Below are 20,127 nucleotides of genomic sequence, written 5' to 3'. Positions count from 1 at the left end.
CCGGGACTGGCGCGCTAGGAGCGCGAGCACAGCGCCGGGACCCCGCCTCCCCAGCCCCCTCCCCTCCGAGGGCCCCCCCTTTCCCTCTCTTTCTCTCCTCCCTTCTTTACAGGGCAGGGTGCAGTTTTCGTCACAGTCTCCCCTGCCCAATCCCTGTGCCTGGCGCCGGGCGCGGCCACCAATCAGGCCACTGAAACCTCGGCGGGTTGCATCATGTGCCCCTGGCTTGGTGACAGCGGGGAGGAGCTGAGGAATAAAGAGGGAGGGGGCGGTGCGATGTCAGCCACGCCCCCGTCCCCGAGGTCGGACGCGGAGTGCTGGTGATGTCACGGAAGCCCGCCTTCATGCCCTTGTTTTAACTCTTGGCTCACCAACCAGCAGATTAAAAACCTTCTCGAGAGGGAGCATTGGAGAACGAAGGGCATGGGGCATAGAGGAAGGCCCCGACTGCAGCTCTCTGAACCCCTGTCTCGTCTCGGGGTCCCTGAGAAAGGAACGATCTTTAGCTACCTGCGCCAGGCACAGCCCTGGAGGCGGTCCTCCGCCCCTGGATGGAGTAGTCCAATTCTTTGGTCTACAGTCACCTCCTTTTTAAGGTGCAGAAGCTGAGGCAGAGTCGGGGAAGTGCAGACCCAGGTCGGAAATTAAATCTAATTTCGAGCGCACAGCTCACTGAACTTCAGTGGGGAGAGTGATTTAAGATTCAAGGGAATTCTACGGTCTTCGAAGAGAGTGGAGGCCTCTCGGGGAATATAGCCTGAGGTCCTGTGTCTGAAGGGGTTAAGCGAAGCGCTAAACGGACCGGGCGGGGCGGGGCCGCGGACGGGGCGGGGCCAGGACGACAGCGGGCGCGCGCGTGCGTTGCTGACTCAGCGGCGATTCCCGCGGTCTCCGGTGGAGGGTTCCAGGTTGGCCCCCAGTGGCTGGCTTGTAGGACCTTTGGAGGATCGGCGCCATCTCCGGGCCTTCCCTGGATTCTGTCCCCTGGTGGCGGTGGCTTTCGGTCTCTGCCGCAGGAGGCTCTAGGAAGGAAAGCTAGTCAGCGCTGGGCGGGGCGGGACAGGGCGGGGACGTCGGGCCAGCGCCTCCCTTGAGACCTCCCCGCCACGCCCCGCCCTTCTTGCTCGGGGTCCCCAGACTCCAGGCTGGAGTGGTCCGGGCGGCTTTGCTGACCGGATATTAAACTGCAAGAGTTGTCGCACGTGAACACCATCCTGCCTACCGTGCTTGTGTAAAACAAAGACCAGGAATCCATGCGACCGTCAGAGGCCGTCCCGGCCTTGCCCTCGCCCCAGATGACAGTGGCCAGCACTGAGATTTCCTTGAGACGGAGACATTCGAACCATATACTCTCTTCCCTGTCTGGATCCCAGGCCCTTGCCTGCAGGAAAGTTCTTTCCGATGTCTAACCTCTCTTTCCGGCAGGCTCAGCACATTTCCTCTGACCCTGTCCCCAGGGAAGATGGAGAACAGCAGTCACCCCCACCCCCACCACGCCCATGATAACGACTCTGGAAATTTTCAAATTGGCATTCTCTCCTTGGTTTTTCTCCAAGGTGAAAAACTCCGACTCAACTTTTTAAATTACCTTTTTTCCTTTTTTTTTTTTCCCGCCACAGAATCTTAGAAGAGATTGTAAAGTGATAATCTAATCCAAGACCCTATCCAAAACTGGAATCTCCTGGGCATTGTCAATACCTACCACCACACCATGCACAGGCACGCACAGTCCCCACCAGCCTTGCCCTGAACATTCCGGAGGCCAGGAACTCCGTATTTGCTAAGGCAGCCATTACTGGATAGCACTGTAGTTGTTAGAAAGCTCTTCCTTGTGCTACTTTAAGAGGAACCCCAGCCCTCCCCCCCTTGGCAGCTTTCCCACCTCACATCTTATTCGAAGAGACCAGGTGAAGGTGGAGGGAGTGACAGTGCCTAGAGCTTCAGGCTCAGCAGCTCTGCACACCCCCACCCAGACTCTCAGCGCCTTCCACTCGGAACCAAGCGAGTTGAAAGGGGAGGGGGAACGCACCAGTTCTGCCCTGCTACAAATCACTTCCAAGTCGGTGACTCAAAAATAGTAACAGTTGTTGGGTTGCATCTCATTTCCATGTTATCAATTTAATGTGGCAAAGTACAGAAGCAATTCCTTTAGGTCCCTACCTCCGTCTCAGTACCCCCCCCCCCCCGCCACTCCCCTTTCCCACTACCCTCCCTGGAATCCCGTCCTCCCCTCCTTGATTCGCAGACCTAGTCGCCCCAGGAGGAGACACTGTGGGTCTCAGTGGGAGCCGAACAGGAAGAGAGGCGGGGCCGGCGGGGGCAGCGGCCGCGGGGGTGAGGCCCTGGGCTGCAGCTCCCACCCCGCAGCAGCCTCCGCAGGTCCTGGCGGAAGCGCAGGCCCAAAAAGGCGTAGAGCACGGGGTTGAGGCCGCAGCGGGCCAGGGCCAGCCCTCCGGTGACCAGCAGCGCCAGGTCCTTGCGCTTGCTGGCAGGGCAGCTCCGCTCGCGGGCAGCTAGCAGGTCCGCCGTATCGAGGAGCAGGGCGAGGCTGTAGGGCAGCTGCAGCACCACGAAGGCCGCCACCAGGGCCACAACGACGCGCAGCGCACGCCGGCGCTCCGGCCCCCTGGCGGCCAGCAGCGTGCGGCCCAGGAGCGCGTAGCAGGCGGTCATGACGCCCAGCGGCAGCGCGAAGCCCAGGACCACCTGCGCCACGGCGCTTGCCCCCTTCACCGTCTGCGTGAGACCCTCGGGGAAGATGAGCCGGCAGCGCCGTTGGCCTTCCCGCTGCCCGTCCTGGCTGAAAAGGAGAGCAGGCAACGCCAGGAGCAGCGACAGCAGCCACACGATGGCTGAGACCATGTGCGCGCGGCCTGGAGCAGAGGGCCTCGGTCCTGCGGGGAGAGCCCGCGTGATGGCCACGTAGCGGTCGGCGCTGATACAGGCCAGGAACAGGAAGCCGGCGTGGAAGGAGGCTGAGTAGAGGCCGGAGATGGCGCGGCAGGTGGCACTTCCCAGACTCCAGCCCTGCAGAGCCCCTGCTGCAGCGAAGGGCAGGGTTAGGGCCAGCAAAAGGTCGGCCAGGGCCAGCTGGAGCAGGTGGGCAGAGGTGGGCGATCGGACAGCCCGACGGGCGGCCAGGTGCGTGGCCAAGACCAGGCCATTGCCAGCCAGACCCAGTGCAGCCACCACCAGGGAGACACTGGGTTGGAAGGCCCTACTGAAGGCCTGGATATCCGCCTTGTAGCAGAGCTCTGGCAATGGTTCCGCAGAGTATGCCTCCTCATCCTCCCCAGAGTAGGGGCCCCAGGAGACCTGGGAGGTCAGAATGAGAGGGACCTTATGAGACATCTTCCCACACACCTCCCCCTCCCACACATACCTTCCAAGCTGGGGGCTGCTGTGTGACAACAGTACAGAGGGAGAAGATACAAACTGTTCTCTGAACTCTTCCTAACACACCCTCCAACAGGCCTTGGCTTCCACTGAACCCTTCCTGTCTCTGCATCCAGCTTTCTGGATGACCTTGACTTTCTGGATCTCAGTTGCCTAATATACAATGTGGAGATTAGAAATCCTGACCAGCCCAAGTGGCAAAGTTGTTTGAAATAAGGAAGATAATGGATGTGAAGCATTTGTGCTCTCCTTAGGTCAGGGTTTCTATTATCAATAAATCTGGAGGTTCCGGTCTGTTTGCAGCGCCCTCTCCTGGAAGAACACCCACATGCAGGCTTTGCCTCAGAGCTGGTCCCTCCCTGGACTCCAGGCATGGTGTGGAGAGGGTCGCAAAGTCTTTTCCTTTCTCCCCTGCCGGCCCCACCTCTAACCTCCAGTACAGGTGCACTGAACTGCTCATGACAGGGGGAATCTCAAGGGTTGGGCCTCAGGTTTCCTGGTCCCTGTTGCAACGTCAGACCCCTAGGTTCAGCTCACCCTTCCCCTCAGCCCAGTCCCATCCCCCAACTTCAGCCTCACATCACCAGCCCCATCTATCTGGAAGGTCCCAGGTCCCAGATGGCTCCAGATAACCTGGATAGGTCAAAGCATGGCAGAAGCTTGTTACCAGGTGGAGAATCCCATCCCTTTGCCTTACCCTCCCTCTCTATGACCCTTCCCCCCAGCCCCCACTCCCACCTGCTCTGCGGGTTGCGTCCCCATCTCTGGCTACACAGGTTTCTGAGGTATAGCCACTGGGGAGAGAAGTTAAACTAGTGGGACAGGAAGGAAGGGGCGGGGAGAGGGACCAAGAGGGCGGCGGGGATTAGGGTCTGTGGGCTCTCTTTACCAGACTTTCCCATTTCACCCCCTAATTTTTTTTTCTCTCTTTCTTTACCCTGCCAGTAGAAAAAGAATGGGTTTGGGAATATCATCATTTGCTAGCTACCTGTGTGATCTCGAGTAAGTTTACCTCTTTGAGCCTCAGGTTTTTCATTTGCAAAGTGGAGTAAGGTAAAAATGTCGAATTCACAGGGTTATGAGGGTGCCTAGGATAGGTGCCTGAAGCATAATTTGCCTTCAGAAAATGTTAGATTCTTTTACTTACTCTTCTCTCAATCTCCAGATAGCCAACCCCCGCTTTTCTTGGATTTTTCGGGACGCTCCACTGGCATTATCTTCCTTCCCCCACCCCTGTGGCCACAGTCCCTGCCAGCCTCGGGTTATTCAGGGTATTTCCCGGCGGCTGGAGGCTCTCCACCCCCGCCCTTTCGCAGCAGGGCTGAGGCGCGCGCTTGCGCGGGGTCCGGGAAAGCTGCGCGTGCCGGGAGAGAGAGGCTGGGGAAGGGGGAGGTGAGAGGAGAGAGGGTGGGAAGGAGAGAGAGAGCAGCAGAGAACCTGGAACGACAGAGAGAGAGAGAGAGAAGGGAGAAGGGTTGGGGGAGAGAGAGGATAGAGGGAGGGGTGGGTTAGGAAGAGAGACAGCGATCCGCTGCGAACCCCAGGAGGAGAACTGGGAGCCCGAAGTGGACCTGGAGCCCTAGCCGGAGCCGGGCCCTGGGAGGCGGCCGCCGAGACCCGTCAGCCCTGCACCATGTGTCCTCGGCTCCTCTGCATCCTGCTCGCCGCGGTCTCGGGAGCCCGGGGCTGGGGCTACTGTGAGTGCCGGGCTCAGGTGCAAGCAGGGTGGGACCCGGGAGTCCGAAGCCTGCAGGGCGGGTCCAGCCGCAATGCGGCTAGGTGGTCGCGGGTCCCTTCCCCGGCCGGCGCGCGCTTGCTCGTTTCCATCCTTTTCTGCCTCTCCCCCGCGCTCCGCAATGCAGCTCCGAGGCTGGCGCGCGCTCCCGGGCCGGTGCTGGGCTCCGAGGAGCGGAGAAATCAGTCGGCTCCGGGGAGGGATTTGGGACTAGGATCCAAGCGGGAGCTGGTGCCTGGGCTTGAGGGTTAGGGATAAGGGTGGTACTGGTGATCCCAGCTGGGGTTAAGGTTTTGCCAGGATGTGGGGCTGGGCTTGGAGCTGGTCCAGGGGCTAGGGTTTGGGGCTGGGGCTGGATTTTAAGGCTGGGATCCAAGCAGGAGTTGGTGTCTCTGATTGCTGCGAAGGTTGGACATGGAGCTGGTGATGCTGGTATGACTGGCTGGGTTTGGGACCAAGGCCTGGATTTGGGGTTGGTGAGGGTTGGGGGTGCTGATGAGTGGGATCCATGATAAGGCTGGGGCTGAATTGGTGCCTTGGGCCGACTCAGGTTTTGAAAGATGCTAAGGTTGTGTTTGGGGGAGTACTAAGCCTGAGCTGGTAGGAGGGCAGTCACAGACCTGGGGGAGATCCGGCTTAGGGGTCCCCCCAGAAGAAGAAGGCAGCCCCCCTGAGTGTGCAGCTGTTGCTGTAGCCCAGGTTGAGTAGATGGCTTAAGTTAGTGCTGGGGTGCCTGCTGGGGAACAGAGAAGGAGGAGCTACAGTTGCTCAGTGTGCCTGGTGTTTGGAAGGACCTGGGAGGGGCTCCGCGACCAAAATGTCTGTTTCCCCAACCCAGATGGCTGTGATGAGGAGCTGGTCGGGCCTCTGTACGCACGCTCCCTGGGCGCCTCCTCCTACTATGGGCTCTTCACTGCGCCGAGATTTGCCCGGCTGCACGGTGAGCCAGGCGCCGCCCCAAGGTGTGGTGGGGGCCCTGGAGGGCCAGGCACAACAGGAGAGCCAGGGGTAAAAGCCCTTGCCTCTTCTATAGGCATAAGCGGATGGTCTCCCCGAACCGGGGACCCGAATCCTTGGCTCCAGATTGACTTAATGAAGAAGCACCGGATCCGAGCTGTGGCCACCCAGGGCTCATTTAATTCGTGGGACTGGGTCACACGCTACATGCTGCTCTATGGGGACCGAGTGGACAGCTGGACACCATTCTACCAGCAAGGGCACAATGCGGTATTCCAGGGCCCCCTGTGCATGCACTTGGAGAACCCCCTCAGTTCTGCAACCTGCTCTGGGCACTGGCTTGGGGGAGATGAAGGAGGAGGAGATGGGGACACATGTGAGGAACAGCGGCTTCCCGTGTGGGGATTCAGTCCAGAGGGACGGTCCACTCACCGTGGGTGCAAGACTTTCTCAGATGACAGGGTTTCACATACTTTAGGGTCAAATCTGGGAGAGCTTCTTGAATGAGGTGACATCCGAGTTGAGCTCGGAGGAGATAATAGGATGGCGGGAGAGGACACGCTATGCTAGGTCATCTGTTTTTCTAAAGCCACGAGGGTCCAAGGAGATCAAGGAGAGTCTGCTTTCTGGAAGCTGATATTGGCTGGGTGTGACGACTGCGGGCTGGGCTGGAAGGCTGTGGAGAAATAAAGCAGAAGGTGGGGACCTGATCTCCCCTCTGCCCTTCCCCCTCAGACCTTCTTCGGGAACGTGAACGAGTCGGCGATAGTGCGCCACGACCTGCACTACCACTTCACCGCGCGCTATATCCGCATCGTGCCCCTGGCTTGGAACCCGCGTGGCAAGATCGGCCTGAGGCTCGGCCTCTACGGCTGCCCTTACAGTAAGACTGCGGGAGTCGTGGGGGTGGGGGTGGGGGCGGAGGGCTCGGGAATCAGTCTTCCGTGTCCTCGGCCCACCTGCTGGCCTTCGCGCAGAGTCCGACGTGCTCTATTTCGACGGCGATGATGCCATCTCGTACCGCTTCCCGCGAGGGGTCAGCCGGAGTCTGTGGGACGTGTTCGCCTTCAGCTTCAAGACGGAAGAGAAGGACGGGCTCCTGCTGCATGCGGAGGGGGTCCAGGGCGACTACGTGACACTGGAGCTGCAGGGGGCGCACTTGCTGCTGCACATGAGCCTGGGTGAGCTCCACCGTCGCGGGTAAGACCCCAGCGGCTTGTCTGCCACGCCCCTCGCGGCCCCGCCTCCGCGAAGCCGCACCCACTCCGGATCTTGCCATTCCTTACTGTTTGGACCGGCTTGCGTTTTCTGTGCACGGTTTGGCGCTAACAAAACACTGGACTCCGAGTCAGAAGATCTGGATGCCAGTCTCAGCTCCACCTACCAGTGGTGTGACCTTGGACAAGGAACCTCTCCAGTCTGTTTCCTCATTGTGGAAACCTTATATACATTACGTGTACATACACATACAAGCCCAAAGAGTTGTTATTTTGTATCTCATTAGCTTTTCATAACAACCATAGGATGAAGTAGAAGCAGCTATTGTAAAACAGGGGCCCAGAGGGGTTAAACGACATACCCTCAGTCACATACTCCCCAGTGGGCACCACTCCATCCCAAGCTGAAGATATCCAATCTCTGTATACCTCCTCCCCAGCAGGCTGCCCTGGGCCCTGTGCCAACCCTTCTCTGTGCTCCTGGATGCTGCTGCACCTGGGGGCTAGGCCTCTCTGGGGCTCTCCAGGTTGTAGGTCTGACCCTGCTCCTCCGTTCCCCCAGGCAGCAGCCCCATCCAGCCCAGGCCCGGTCACACCACTGTGAGCGCTGGTGGTGTCCTCAACGACCAGCACTGGCATTACGTGCGGGTGGACCGATTTGGCCGGGACGCAAACCTCACCCTGGACGGCTATGTACAGCGCTTTGTGCTCAACGGTGACTTTGAGAGGCTGAACTTGGACAATGAGGTGAGCAGAGTGGTTCATTTAGTCGAGTTGGGGTGCTGGGGGGTCCGTGGGAGGACAGTGCTCTCCAGTTCCTGAATCTCCTAGCAGCTCTTGGCAAACTTGTGGTTCACGGGCCTGGGTTGTTGTGGTTGTTGGTGTTGTTAGAAGGCAGATTTCCTGGGCACCCCCCCCCCACACACACACAAAACAACTGACATGGGATCTGGAAATCTGGGTTTTGGGGATCAGATGAGATGAGAAAATTGCCCCATTGAATTGCCCAACTCTGTGGCCCTGATCTGCAGATAAAGAATCCCAGACATGTTAATTGACCTACCCAAGGGCATGCACCCAATCTGTGGTGGAGTCAGGGCCAGCACCCAAGCCTGGGAGGCCCAGCAAGCTTCCAGCTTGAATAGCGATGCTGGGGAAATGTGTATTTCAAGTCTTATATAAAGCCAAGCTGGGAGCCTGGGAAAGCCTGGGGAGGAGGAGAGAGAGAGGAGCATGAGCTTGTACTGGCATCCAGGGAACCTAACCCCCTTGCCCCGCCCGCAGATGTACATTGGGGGTCTGGTGGGCGCTGCGCAGAAGAACCTCGCTTATCGGCATAATTTCCGAGGCTGCATAGAAAACATAATCTTCAACCGAGTCAACATCGCAGACCTGGCTGTGCGGCGCCATTCGAGGATCACCTTCGAGGCCAGTGGGCAGGGCATTCAGGGAGGGCGGGACATCAGAGCTGCTCGGAAAGCAAAGAGAATCAGATAAAAGCTGAGGATTCCTCTCTCCCCAGCCAAATGCTCAAGTGGGTGGAGGGCACCATCACAGACTCACAGGAGGTGCAAAGGCCACCCCTCCCTAACCCCCAGCTGAGAAGCTGTGGTCTGGTCTAACCACATCCTCAATTAATGTTTGAGGAAAATAAGATGCAGAGACCGGGAGTGGCTTGGCCAGGGATCACCGAGTTGTACGGTGGTTGAGTCCGATCTTGAACCCAGGTCTGTTTTGGTGTGGTCCCCGTCCGCCACCCCACCCCACCCCAGCTCAGCAGCGAGTGTTCTAGTGCCTGCCAGGAAGCCAGGCGGAAGTTGCCTCTCCAGGCTGGGAGGAAGGGAAGGAGGGAGCGGCGGCCCATGGAGATGGTGTAAAGAAGTCACAGCCAGCAGAGAGTCCCCCAGGGCCGCTTGGTTGGAGACCCCCTCCACAGCTGGTTATGGTTGTGGGGGGTGGGAATGGTCAGAATGGGAGGTCTCCCCCGCACACACTCTGAGGCAGTGTGGGGAGGAAGGTCCGAGACCACTATGGAAACTGAATTCCCCAGGGAGGCAGGCGGCTTCATTCTCTTGGGTGCTGATGGAGCCTCACCTTCATCCTCAGGGTAAGGTGGCCTTCCGTTGCCTGGACCCGGTTCCTCACCCGGTCAACTTCGGAGGGCCTCACAACTTCGTGCAGGTGCCTGGCTTCCCGCGCCGAGGCCGCTTCGCGGTCTCCTTCCGCTTCCGCACCTGGGATCTCACGGGGCTGCTGCTTTTCTCCCGCCTGGGGGACGGGCTGGGCCACGTGGAGCTGATGCTCAGTGAAGGGCAGGTCAACGTGTCCATCGCGCAGACTGGCCGAAAAAAGCTTCAGTTCGCTGCTGGTGAGGGGTGGAAAGTTGCTGGGGGTGGGGGGTGGGTAGGGGAGGAGGAGACCCCAGGAGGAGCCGGTGTGGGCCAGCACTGAGGAGAGGGGCGAGGGCGGGGCGGGGCGTGAGCACGGGGGGGGGGGGGGGGGGGGGGGATCGGCTGGGAAAAGCAGGGAGTGGCCAGAGGCTCAGGGTCAGAGCTGAGGGTCTAAGGGTGCTGGGAGCGGCAGGAAGGCCCAGAGTCCTGGTACACTCTAGCTCCAGGGGGCTCCAGAAGTGTTACTTGCTTGTGGCTTTGCAGACTCTGCCTCAGCTGCTAGGGTCAGGGAAGACAGTCAAAGATGTCAGCACGCGGGGCGCCTGGATGGCTCAGTGGGTTAAGCCGCTGCCTTCGGCTCAGGTCATGATCTGAGAGTCCTGGAATCGAGTCCCGCATCGGGCTCTCTGCTCAGCAGGGAGCCTGCTTCCTCCTGTCTCTCTGCCTGCCTCTCTGCCTGCTTGTGATCTCTCTCTGTCAAATAAATAAATAAATCTTTAAAAAAAAAAAAAAAGATGTCAGCACGCAGTGGGAGCAGTGTAATGGCGGGGGTGGTGCCTGGGGTGCTCAGTCAGTTCAGTTAGGCATCTGACCCTTGATTTGGGCTCAAGTCTTTATCCCAGGGTGATGAGTCCCTTGTTGAACTTCATGCTCAGCGGGGAGTCAGCTTGAGATTCTTTCTCTCTCCCTCTGGACCCCACCCTCCCCCACAGGCACTGTCCACTCTCCTCTGTCTCTCTCAAATAAATAAATCTTTAATATATATTATACACCATTTATTTATTTATTTATTTATTTATTTAAAAAATATTTTATTTATCTATTTGACACACAGAGAGAGATCACAAGTAGGCAGATAGGCAGGCGGCAGGGGTGGGGGGGAGCAGGCTCCCCGCTGAGCAGAGAGCCCGATGCAGGGGTCGATCCCAGGACCCTGAGATGAGGACCTGAGCCGAAGGCAGAAGCTTAACCCACTGAGCCACCCAGGCGCCCCATGTTTTATATACTATTTATATGTTTAATGTGTGATGTGTTTGTATATTGTATATCATACACACACACACACATATATATAGTGTAATGGAGGGCACATAGGACTGAATGAGGTCGCTGCCTCCGGGCTCCAGACACCCTTCTCTCAGAATGTGGTGCTTCCCACACGCTCACTCCATCCTTTCCTCCTGCCCAGGGTACCGCCTGAACGATGGCTTTTGGCACGAGGTGAATTTTGCGGCCCAGGAGAACCATGCCGTCATCAGCATCGATGATGTGGAGGGGGCAGAGGTCAGGGTCTCGTACCCACTGCTGATCCGCACCGGCACCTCATACTTCTTTGGGGGTAAGTGGGAGCCAACCCGGCCAGACCCCTGTCTCTGGGTGGGAAGGCACCACCAAACTCCTCCTCAGATGGCGCTGCCTGGAGAGTTTGGTAGGGATAAATCCCCGTCTCCTCTCTGGAGCCTTGGGGACTGGAAAGTCACTGCCATGGTCTCTTGGCCCCCTTCCTTCCTTCATGTCTGGCTTTCCTTTGGCATCTCCCTGGGGGAGGGTCTCTGGGGTCTCCCCTGGGGAGGGCCTCACAGGGGTGGTTGCTCCAGGTTGTCCCAAACCAGCCAGTCGATCGGGCTGCCACTCCAACCAGACGGCGTTCCATGGCTGCATGGAGCTGCTCAAGGTGGACGGTCAGCTGGTCAACCTGACTCTGGTGGAGGGCCGGCGGCTGGGATACTATGCTGAGGTCCTCTTTGACACATGTGGCATCACTGATAGGTATCCGGAAGCCCCTCTCCCTGCAAGAGGTGACCCCTCCAAAGCCCTCTTCGGTGGTCTCCTGATGAGATTGGCCTTTCTCAATAATCTCCCCCCTCCCGCTCCCAGCTCCTCCGTGTCCCACCTGGAGATGATTTCTCCTTGGCCTCTCATCTCACCCTCTTGTCCTTCTTTACCTAGCTCTTCCATTAAAGCGACACATGCGCAGAATGGAAACGAAGCCTCTGCTCTTGGTCCTAGAGGGTTTTCTTCTGTGGGGGAGAAGAGGGAGGGGGTGGGTACACAGTAGTCCTTGAGCCCTGAGGCCTGCCTTAATGTGCCAGCACTTAGGCATATACCTGGCTTGTTCCTCGGGGTCCTGGTGCTCTCAGGAGCCGGAAGTGAAGCCTGTAGGGATCAGACCCCACACTCACGCTCTCGCTCACAGTAAGGCGCCTTCCCTTGGTGCTGACCCTCTTCTCTAGGTGTAGCCCTAACATGTGTGAGCATGATGGACGCTGCTACCAGTCCTGGGATGATTTCATCTGCTACTGTGAACTGACAGGCTACAAGGGGGAGACCTGTCACCAACGTAAGCCGAATGGGGGAGGGGGTCGCTCAGGGACAGGGAGGCCAGGAGGTTGCTGGGGATCATGAGGCTGCTGGAGCCGGTAGGACTGGCCCTCCTCGCCCTCTGACCCCATAACTGCTTTCTCCACCCCACAACCTACCAGCTCTGTATAAGGAATCTTGTGAGGCTTATCGGCTTAGTGGGAAAACTTCTGGAAACTTCACCATTGATCCTGATGGCAGTGGCCCTCTGAAGCCATTTGTAGTGTACTGCGATATCCGAGGTAAGTGACTCTGATGGGTGGTGAAGGGGCAGGTGACAAGGCTGTGAGGGGGTGTTGGGGAAACAGGGGTTAAGGGGGGGCAGGGGCTAGCAAGACTGAACTGTGGGTGGGGGGGGTAAAGGATGGCAGAGGGGAAAGGGGACACTCAGGAATTTGTAATCTAGCCTTGCAGATAAATTCTAGCTTCCTGATCCAGTCCAGCCATCACATCTAGCCTCAACAATGTCGAGGGCCCAGAGCTAGGCTGGAACGGAGCTGCTTGGCCAACTTATTGGCTCTGAGGAGCAGCAGCGGTGGTGGACATCAGCAGGGAGATGGGTAGAGAATGGCCATCTCGAGCCAAAACTCTGTCTCTTCCACTCCCCCAGAGAACCGGGCATGGACAGTTGTGCGGCATGACAGGCTGTGGACAACTCGGGTGACAGGTTCTAGCATGGAGCGGGCCGTTCCTGGGGGCCATCCAGTACTGGAATGCCTCCTGGGAGGAAGTCAGTGCCCTGGCCAATGCTTCCCAGCACTGCGAACAGTGGATCGAGTTCTCCTGCTACAATTCCCGGCTGCTCAACACTGCTGGTGAGGGCCTGGGCTGCCGTGGGCGGGGTGCAGAGCTGGAGGAGAGCCCTGGTTGGGAGGGGGAACGGGGGTGGGGCTGGGAGGAGGGAACCAGAGAGGTCAGCTGGAGTTCTTGAACACTCGAGCAAGGATCTGGGCTGGTTGGAAAGAGGAGAGAGGAGCCCACGGGCTAATGGAGGGATGGGGCCTGCCAATGGCCCCCACATCTTCCCCAGGAGGCTACCCCTACAGCTTCTGGATTGGGCGAAATGAGGAGCAGCACTTCTACTGGGGAGGCTCGCAGCCCGGGATCCAGCGCTGTGCCTGTGGTCTGGACCGGAGCTGCGTGGACCCCGCTCTGCACTGTAACTGTGATGCCGACCAGCCCCAGTGGTGAGGGGCTGAGGGCCAGGGCACTCAGGATTCCAGGGGCAGCGGAGCAGCAGGGGCTGAACCGCTGCGTCCTGCCCCCACAGGAGAACCGACAAGGGACTGCTGACCTTTGTGGACCATTTGCCCGTCACTCAGGTGGTGGTGGGGGACACGAACCGCTCCAATTCTGAGGCCCAGTTCTTCCTGAGGCCTCTGCGCTGCTATGGCGATCGTGAGTGGCAGAACCCTTTTGTGTGCCCTCCCCAGGGTTGGCTCTCCAGTTTCCAAAATTTAGACCACCTGACCCACTGCAGGTCTCTAGGACATCCTGCCAGACACCCAGCTCCTGCCGGGATGGGACCCCTTCTGTGTGGTTCCCCTGCTGCTCATTCTCTTCATTAGACCCCCTTCTTCTCCCCTCGGTTCCCCCTAACCGTTCTCCTTGCCCCATCTTTCCCCACCCCACCGGGGGGCTCCCTTATTTCTCTACCCTCTGACCTCCCTGATCAGGCTTTCCTCCTGGTTTTGCAGGAAATTCCTGGAACACCATCTCCTTCCACACTGGGGCTGCCCTGCGTTTCCCCCCGATCCGTGCCAACCACAGCCTTGATGTCTCCTTCTACTTCAGGACCTCGGCTCCCTCGGGAGTCTTCCTAGAGAATATGGGGGGCCCTTACTGCCAGTGGCGCCGGCCTTACGTGAGGGTGGAACTCAACAGTGAGCAGGCAGACGCTGGGAGGGACATGGGCTGGACGGAGATCTCTGGAGGGAGGTGGGGTAGGCAGAGGCTGGGGGAAGGGGCAAAGGCAGGCGCCAGCACGGAAAGGGCTTTAGAGAACGGTAGGTTCTAGAGCCGGGTCTGTCTTGGTAGCAGCTTTGTGAACTTGGGCACTCACTTCAGCAATCTGGGCCTCAGGCCCCTCACCTTCAAGAAGGTACTTGGACTCCTGAGGTGTTTTCTGCCTGACCAGTTACACTTCTAACCTCAGCAGTGGGACTGGGAGGCTGGCTCCGGGGATCTGCAAATTTGGGAGAGACCAGGAGTGTAAGGTTTTAAGGAGTTTATGGGTTTTGTCCCAGGCTGAGGAGAACTAGAGGGACGTTCAAGGAACTCCGAGGAGTGAGGAGGAGAGGTTGTATGGAGTGAGGAACCAGTGGGGTCTGAGTCCTTTCTCCCCACCCCCTGCGTTGTCCAGCCTCCCGGGACGTGGTCTTTGCCTTCGATGTGGGGAATGGGGATGAGAACCTGACAGTACACTCGGATGAGTTTGAATTCAATGACGATGAGTGGCACCTGGTCCGGGCGGAAATCAACGTGAAGCAGGCCCGGCTCCGTGTGGACCACCGGCCCTGGGTGCTGCGGCCCATGCCCCTGCAGACCTACATCTGGCTGGAGTACGACCAGCCCCTTTACGTCGGTGAGCTGCAGCCCTGCGCCAGGTCTGAGGCCTCCTGCCCCTTCCCACCCTCTCACCGAAGCTCTCCTTGCTTCCAGGAGCCCTGTGTCTGAGGTCCCGACGCCCTCTGCTGCGGAGTGGGCCAAGAGCTCACCTCTCCTATCTAGGCCATGGATTTTATTCCATGTTCTCACCCCCCTTGGCTCCCTTCCCAGCCCCAATACTTACCCCTGCCTCTGGCTCTACACCCATTTCTTGACCTGCCCGCCCTTCCCAGGATCTGCAGAGCTAAAGAGGCGTCCCTTCGTGGGTTGCCTGAGGGCGATGCGTCTGAATGGAGTAACTCTGAACCTGGAGGGCCGTGCCAATGCCTCGGAGGGTACCTCACCCAACTGCACAGGCCATTGCGCCCACCCCCGGTTCCCCTGTTTCCACGGAGGCCGCTGTGTGGAGCGCTACAGCTACTACACGTGTGACTGTGACCTCACAGCATTTGATGGGCCATACTGCAACCACGGTTAGTGCAGCCGTTTATGGGAGACCCAGGAGCCACAGAGCGCAGAGGGGTATTGGAAGGGCAAGGGAAGGATGGTGGGTGCAGGGTCAGCACCAGGGAAAACTAGAGTTGTCCCTGGCTTCCTGAGCTCTGAGCTGGGACCGCCTCTGAGCCAGGACTGCTGAAGGTGATGGGCGACTCCAAGCCATAAAGAGGCGCGAGGAGGGGATGATGCAGCGGGCTGTTACTGAAAGAACTCAAAAGCAACCGCCAGATAACTTCCCCATCTTCCCACTGTCACCAAGATATCACAGGCTCCCCCCCACCCCTGCAAGCATTCCCAGCTCAGGTGGTGCAGTGCGCTCCCATGCCATTTCCTAGTTGATAATCGCTGAGCTCCTAAACAGTGTCTACAGCCTGGTTCCTGGTTAAGGCAAGCCCTGGACATTCACCTTAGCAAGATTCTGGCACGTGCCCCAGACCACATCCTTCCTAAGGCTGGTCTAGGAGGACGCCCGTGCAGGAGCGTTCACGGTGGGAGAAGTCTCCCGGAGCAGGGACTTGCAGGGACTCAGGGACCAGCAGAGGACCTTGGGTCTTGGTTTGGGGGTGAGTAGTGGAGAGTGTACCAGAGAGGATCGTGAGACTTCGATTCTTTTTTTTTTTTTTTTTTTTTTTTTTAGATTCTATTTATTTATTTGCGAGAGAGAGGGAGCACGAGCAGGGGGAGGGACAGAGGGAGAAACAGACTCCCTCCTGAGCAGGGAGCCCGACACAGGCTCGATCTCAGGACCCTGGGAGCATGACCCGAGCCCAAAGCAGACGCTTAATTGACTGAGCCACCCAGGCATCCCCATGGTACCTCGATTCTAATCGTGGCTCTCTGCATATGGCATATCCTTATGGAAGTCACTAGCCACTTCCTGAGACTCAGTTTCCCCCATCTGTAAAAGGCACAGGTCGTATTGGATGATCTTTTCCATTTCTCATGGTTTTAAGACTCCATTCTGGGACCTAGAGGCTCCAGGGGACCTGACAGTGAGTGAAGGCAGGCTGTGATAGTGGCAGGACGTGAGGCTGAGGTCCAGGGTGCATGGGTGGGTGGGTGACCTACAATGTCTGAAGCCAGGAGCAGCAGCACTGATCCCCCTCCATGTGCCCTCAGATATCGGCGGATTCTTCGAGCCCGGCACCTGGATGCGCTACAACCTGCAGTCTGCTCTGCGCTCGGCAGCCCGGGAGTTCTCACACATGCTGAGCCGCCCGGTGCCGGGCTATGAGCGGGGTTCTATGTCCCTGGCTATGACACTCCTGGCTACGTGCCCGGCTACCACGGGCCCGGGTACCGTCTGCCTGAGTACCCCCGGCCCGGCCGGCCGGTGCCCGGTACCGAGGGCCAGTCTACAATGTCACTGAGAGGAGGTGTCCTTCAGCTTCAGCACGGACTCCGCCCTGCGGTCCTGCTCTATGTCAGCTCCTTCGTGCGTGACTACATGGCCGTGCTCATCAGTAAGATGGTAAGGTCCCACAGGGCCCCCAGCCCCCAGCTTCCTGCAGGACGCCCTTCACTGTCGCACTGCTATCCACTGGGACAACCCCCATCCCGACCCGGAGCTCTCCAAAGAGGGGGCTGTGGGGTACTGAGTGGACACGCCCTTTCTCCCCCTGCCCCACCCCCATCCCGCAGGGACCCTGCAGCTGCGGTACCAGCTGGGCACCAGCCCCTACGTATACCAGCTGACCACGAGGCCGGTCCACGGACGGCAGCCACACAGCGTCAACATCACCCCGCTCTACCGAAACCTCTTCATCCAGGTGCGCGGAGGGACAGGGACCCCCTCAGGACGCACCCAGGCAGTGGCCCCAGGGACGTGTCCAATAGCACAGGGAAAGTGCATCCCAGTTTACAGAGGAGTCTCAGGGGTCTTGCGTGTTGCTCTGGGAGGTCATCTGGGGAGGTGGATATTCTCATGTCTGTTCCGTAGGCAGTGAACGGGCTCGGGGCGTCTCGGGGTTCCCCACCGAGGCAGGCCACCAGCAGCTGCCACGACGGGGCTCAGAACGAGGCTGCCGGGTTGTTCACAGTGAATCCTTCAGTGGGTGGCTGTCCACCTGCGGCTGAGCGAGGGCTCCCCAGCAGCACGGGAGTCCCCTCGTGGGCCTGGTTTGGTCAGCCTCTGGTTCTCCCTCCCTCCGCGCCTCTCCCCTGCCCCTCAGGTGGACTACTTCCCACTGACGGAGCAGAAGTTCTCGCTGTTGGTGGACAGCCAGCTGGACTCACCCAAGGCCTTGTATTTGGGGCGTGTTATGGGTGAGCTGAGGGTGCCAGTGTGTTTGGGGCAAGGAGCATGGGGGTGGAGGCGCGAGGGAGCCCCAGAGGATGAGGGATCCAGGGTGGCTGCAAAGGCAGCAGTAAGGAGGGGCCGGAAACCCGCTGGTAGTGAGTGGGGCAAGGCTGGGGGGGCCCAGCCCCTCTCCCTCTGGGCCTGCCTCTCCCTCAGAGACCGGCGTCATCGACCCAGAGATCCAGCGCTACAACACCCCGGGGTTTTCGGGGTGCCTGTCTGGCGTTCGATTCAACAACGTGGCTCCCCTCAAGACCCACTTCAGGGCCCCTCGGCCCATGACAGCGGAGCTGGCCGAGGCCCTCCGCGTTCAGGGGGAGCTGTCCGAATCTAACTGCGGAGCCATGCCGCGCCTTGTCGCAGAGGTGCCGCCCGAGCTGGACCCCTGGTATCTGCCCCCAGGTGGGTCTGGGGGACACACAGAGGAGGGAGGGTCGACAGGGAAGGGCAGCAGTTCTTAACACGGAGGAGGCTTCGCCTCACCGGTGCCTTTCCCCTCCAGACTTCCCGTACTACCACGATGAGGGATGGGTTGCCATACTTCTCGGCTGTAAGTAACAAGAGCACTACCTTGACCTCATTCCACCCTCTGTGGGCATCCCCTCCCTGTCCCGGACCCCCGGGCTGAGGGCGGCGAAGGCATAAGGCGAGGGGGCACACACACGGATGAGCCAGGCTGTGTGGACGACAGCAGAGCCGTAAGCTGCCGAGTCCTCCGTGTCTGAGGACACCACGGACTCTGAACTGAACTATTAACATGGGGCTCTAGCAAAGGGATGAGGAGAAAGAGGGTGCAGCAGTTTCTAGAGAGGTGAGAAACTGGGGTAAGCCCAGGGGTGTGGAAAGAGAATACGGGAAACCAAAGACAGCAGCGGGGTGAGCCCGGAATTCAGACCTGCAGGACACTTGGGACTGGCTTGACACGCACGAACTGCGGATGGCCACGCACGTACCCTTTTGGCCAAAAGCATCCATGTGTGTCTGCGGAGAAACCCCCAAGATCGGCCCTGAACTCTTTTTTCCCTTGCAGTTTTGGTGGCCTTCCTGCTGCTGGGGCTGGTGGGGATGTTGGTGCTCTTCTATCTGCAAAATCATCGCTACAAGGGCTCCTACCACACCAATGAGCCCAAGGCCACCCATGATTACCACCCTGGCAGCAAACCTCCCCTCCCTGCTTCAGGCGCTGCCCCGGTCCCAGCCCCTACGGCAGCTTCCACCCCAGCCCCAGCCCCAGCCCCAGCCCCAGCCCCAACCCCAGCCCCAGCTCCAGCCCCAGCCCCTGGTCCCCGGGACCAAAATCTCCCCCAGATCCTGGAGGAGTCCAGGTCTGAGTGAATCAGGAGAAGGGCTCTAGGGACCAAGTCCATCTCCTCTGAATCCCCCAATTCCCACCTCTCCCCACCCTGTCAGGGACATTTGGCTCCTCTTAGCTGGTTCCGCTCACGCAGAGGAGGCCCCTCCTGCCAAGTCTGGTAGGCCGAGCTACAGATGGGACCAAAGGGAGTGGCCAGCCTCACTGCCTAAACCAATGCCCTCCCCGTCCCCATTTCCCCAGGCTCCTGGTTGTTTGCCTGCCCCAAAGGAGAAGCTCCATGGGATTGAGACAGGCCCCCTCTGCCATCCCTGTCCCAGCTGCTGCAGGGATTAACAACAGAGTGCAGGGGAGATTAACCGCTTCCCTTCCAATATTCAGTCTCAGCAGGGACAGATGTGTGGGATTGCCGGGATGCACAGGGTATGGGGGGAGGAGGCTGCTAAATCATATCCCCTAGCCTCCCCCCTGCCCCGCAGAACATCTTCCATCTGCTTCCACTCAGTTGGGGGTTAGGGAAGACTTTGTTGCTGTTCCCCACCTTCTCGTTTTTGTTTTGTACAGAGACCGAGAGGCCTGGCTTTTAGCACCTTAGTACCTCCGCTGCTTCACATGCTTTAGCCAAAGCCATAAAAAAAACTTGCAATGTAGAGAGAAAAATGCAGACACACCGACTAGCCAGCCCTCTGTTCTTCCTCCCTCTCCCAAGATATGCAATAGCCTTGGTGCCTGTCCAAAGGCTTGGCCCCCTCTCCAGTGCATGAGGAGTCTTCTTTCCTCCGCTCAGAGATGCTGCTTTGTTTGCCCAGGAGGTCATATTCTTTATATATATTTTTTGTTGCAAAGTCTCTCTCCAGAGAAACTCTATATATTACTCTAATTTTTTAATTATCAGTTTATATATAAAAGAAAAATCAATCGACTGTCCTGTGCTGTGCCCACGGTCTGTAGTTTTTGCTTCTCCCGTGTTGGAAGTCTTGTGAGGTCTGCTGGCCACTCACCCAGCCCGACCCAGTCTCCACTCTCAAGCCGTGCGCTCAGAGCCAGAGCCGTCCTAATAAAGCAGAGTGGCAGAGCCCCAGTCTGTGCGTGGTAGCTGGCGTCATGGCGAGGGGTTAAGCGGGATGCTTTTAAGGGACCTCTTCTGAGGGCTCAGGAATTTCTACGAAGAGCCCTCTGGATCCTCGCATCACTGACCAGGAGCCTGACTGTCTCTTGCCAACCCCCTCGCCCCCCCCAACCCCAGACCTCAGTGGAAAGTGGGCGTTAGAATGCTAACACTTCAGTCCGAGCTCCCCCCGTACTGGTGTCCCTTGATTCTTCCAGCCCCAAAGTACACAATACACAACTTGCCA

General features: G+C 58.7%; 2 protein-coding genes across 3 annotated transcripts; one reads left to right on the top strand and one right to left on the bottom strand.

Moving 5' to 3' along the window:
• Window positions 1-7: 7 nt before the first annotated feature.
• CCR10 (C-C motif chemokine receptor 10) lies at window positions 8-4,158 on the bottom strand. 2 transcript variants are annotated; one of them, XM_047707604.1, is made up of 2 exons: window positions 2,248-3,763; window positions 8-1,022 (listed from the first exon to the last, which is right to left on the bottom strand). In XM_047707604.1, exon 1 carries the CDS (start codon window positions 3,349-3,351, stop codon window positions 2,248-2,250), a length of 1,104 nt encoding a protein of 367 aa, XP_047563560.1. In that variant the 5' UTR covers window positions 3,352-3,763; the 3' UTR covers window positions 8-1,022. The 2 variants fall into 2 exon arrangements, with proteins under 2 accessions (XP_047563560.1, XP_047563561.1); XM_047707605.1 differs by lacking the exon at window positions 8-1,022 and adding an exon at window positions 4,135-4,158 and having other exon boundaries at window positions 2,025-3,315.
• Window positions 4,159-4,633: 475 nt separating this feature from the next.
• CNTNAP1 (contactin associated protein 1) lies at window positions 4,634-19,918 on the top strand. Its single transcript, XM_047707606.1, is given in 29 exon segments — window positions 4,634-5,093; window positions 5,970-6,071; window positions 6,165-6,358; window positions 6,824-6,971; window positions 7,066-7,269; window positions 7,868-8,052; window positions 8,590-8,733; window positions 9,412-9,673; window positions 10,885-11,034; window positions 11,294-11,465; window positions 11,930-12,036; window positions 12,179-12,298; window positions 12,667-12,740; window positions 12,742-12,871; window positions 13,087-13,243; window positions 13,327-13,454; window positions 13,754-13,939; window positions 14,419-14,640; window positions 14,897-15,136; window positions 16,281-16,402; window positions 16,405-16,498; window positions 16,501-16,527; window positions 16,530-16,562; window positions 16,565-16,624; window positions 16,761-16,930; window positions 17,333-17,426; window positions 17,617-17,862; window positions 17,963-18,010; window positions 18,491-19,918. Coding segments are annotated over 29 exon segments (4,188 nt in total). The 5' UTR covers window positions 4,634-5,029; the 3' UTR covers window positions 18,796-19,918.
• The last annotated feature ends 209 nt before the right edge of the window (window positions 19,919-20,127 follow it).

The sequence above is a fragment of the Lutra lutra genome, chromosome 16 (genome assembly GCF_902655055.1).
Source record: "Lutra lutra chromosome 16, mLutLut1.2, whole genome shotgun sequence".
Taxonomy (NCBI): domain Eukaryota; kingdom Metazoa; phylum Chordata; class Mammalia; order Carnivora; family Mustelidae; genus Lutra; species Lutra lutra.
The sequence above is the reverse complement of the archived record's forward strand: the minus strand, read 5'-3'. Positions and strand labels throughout refer to the sequence as shown.

Coding starts and splice junctions, on each gene's coding strand:
- CCR10 (XM_047707604.1), bottom strand. CDS start 3,351: ATGTCTCATAAGGTCCCTCTCATTCTGACCTCCCAGGTCTCCTGGGGC.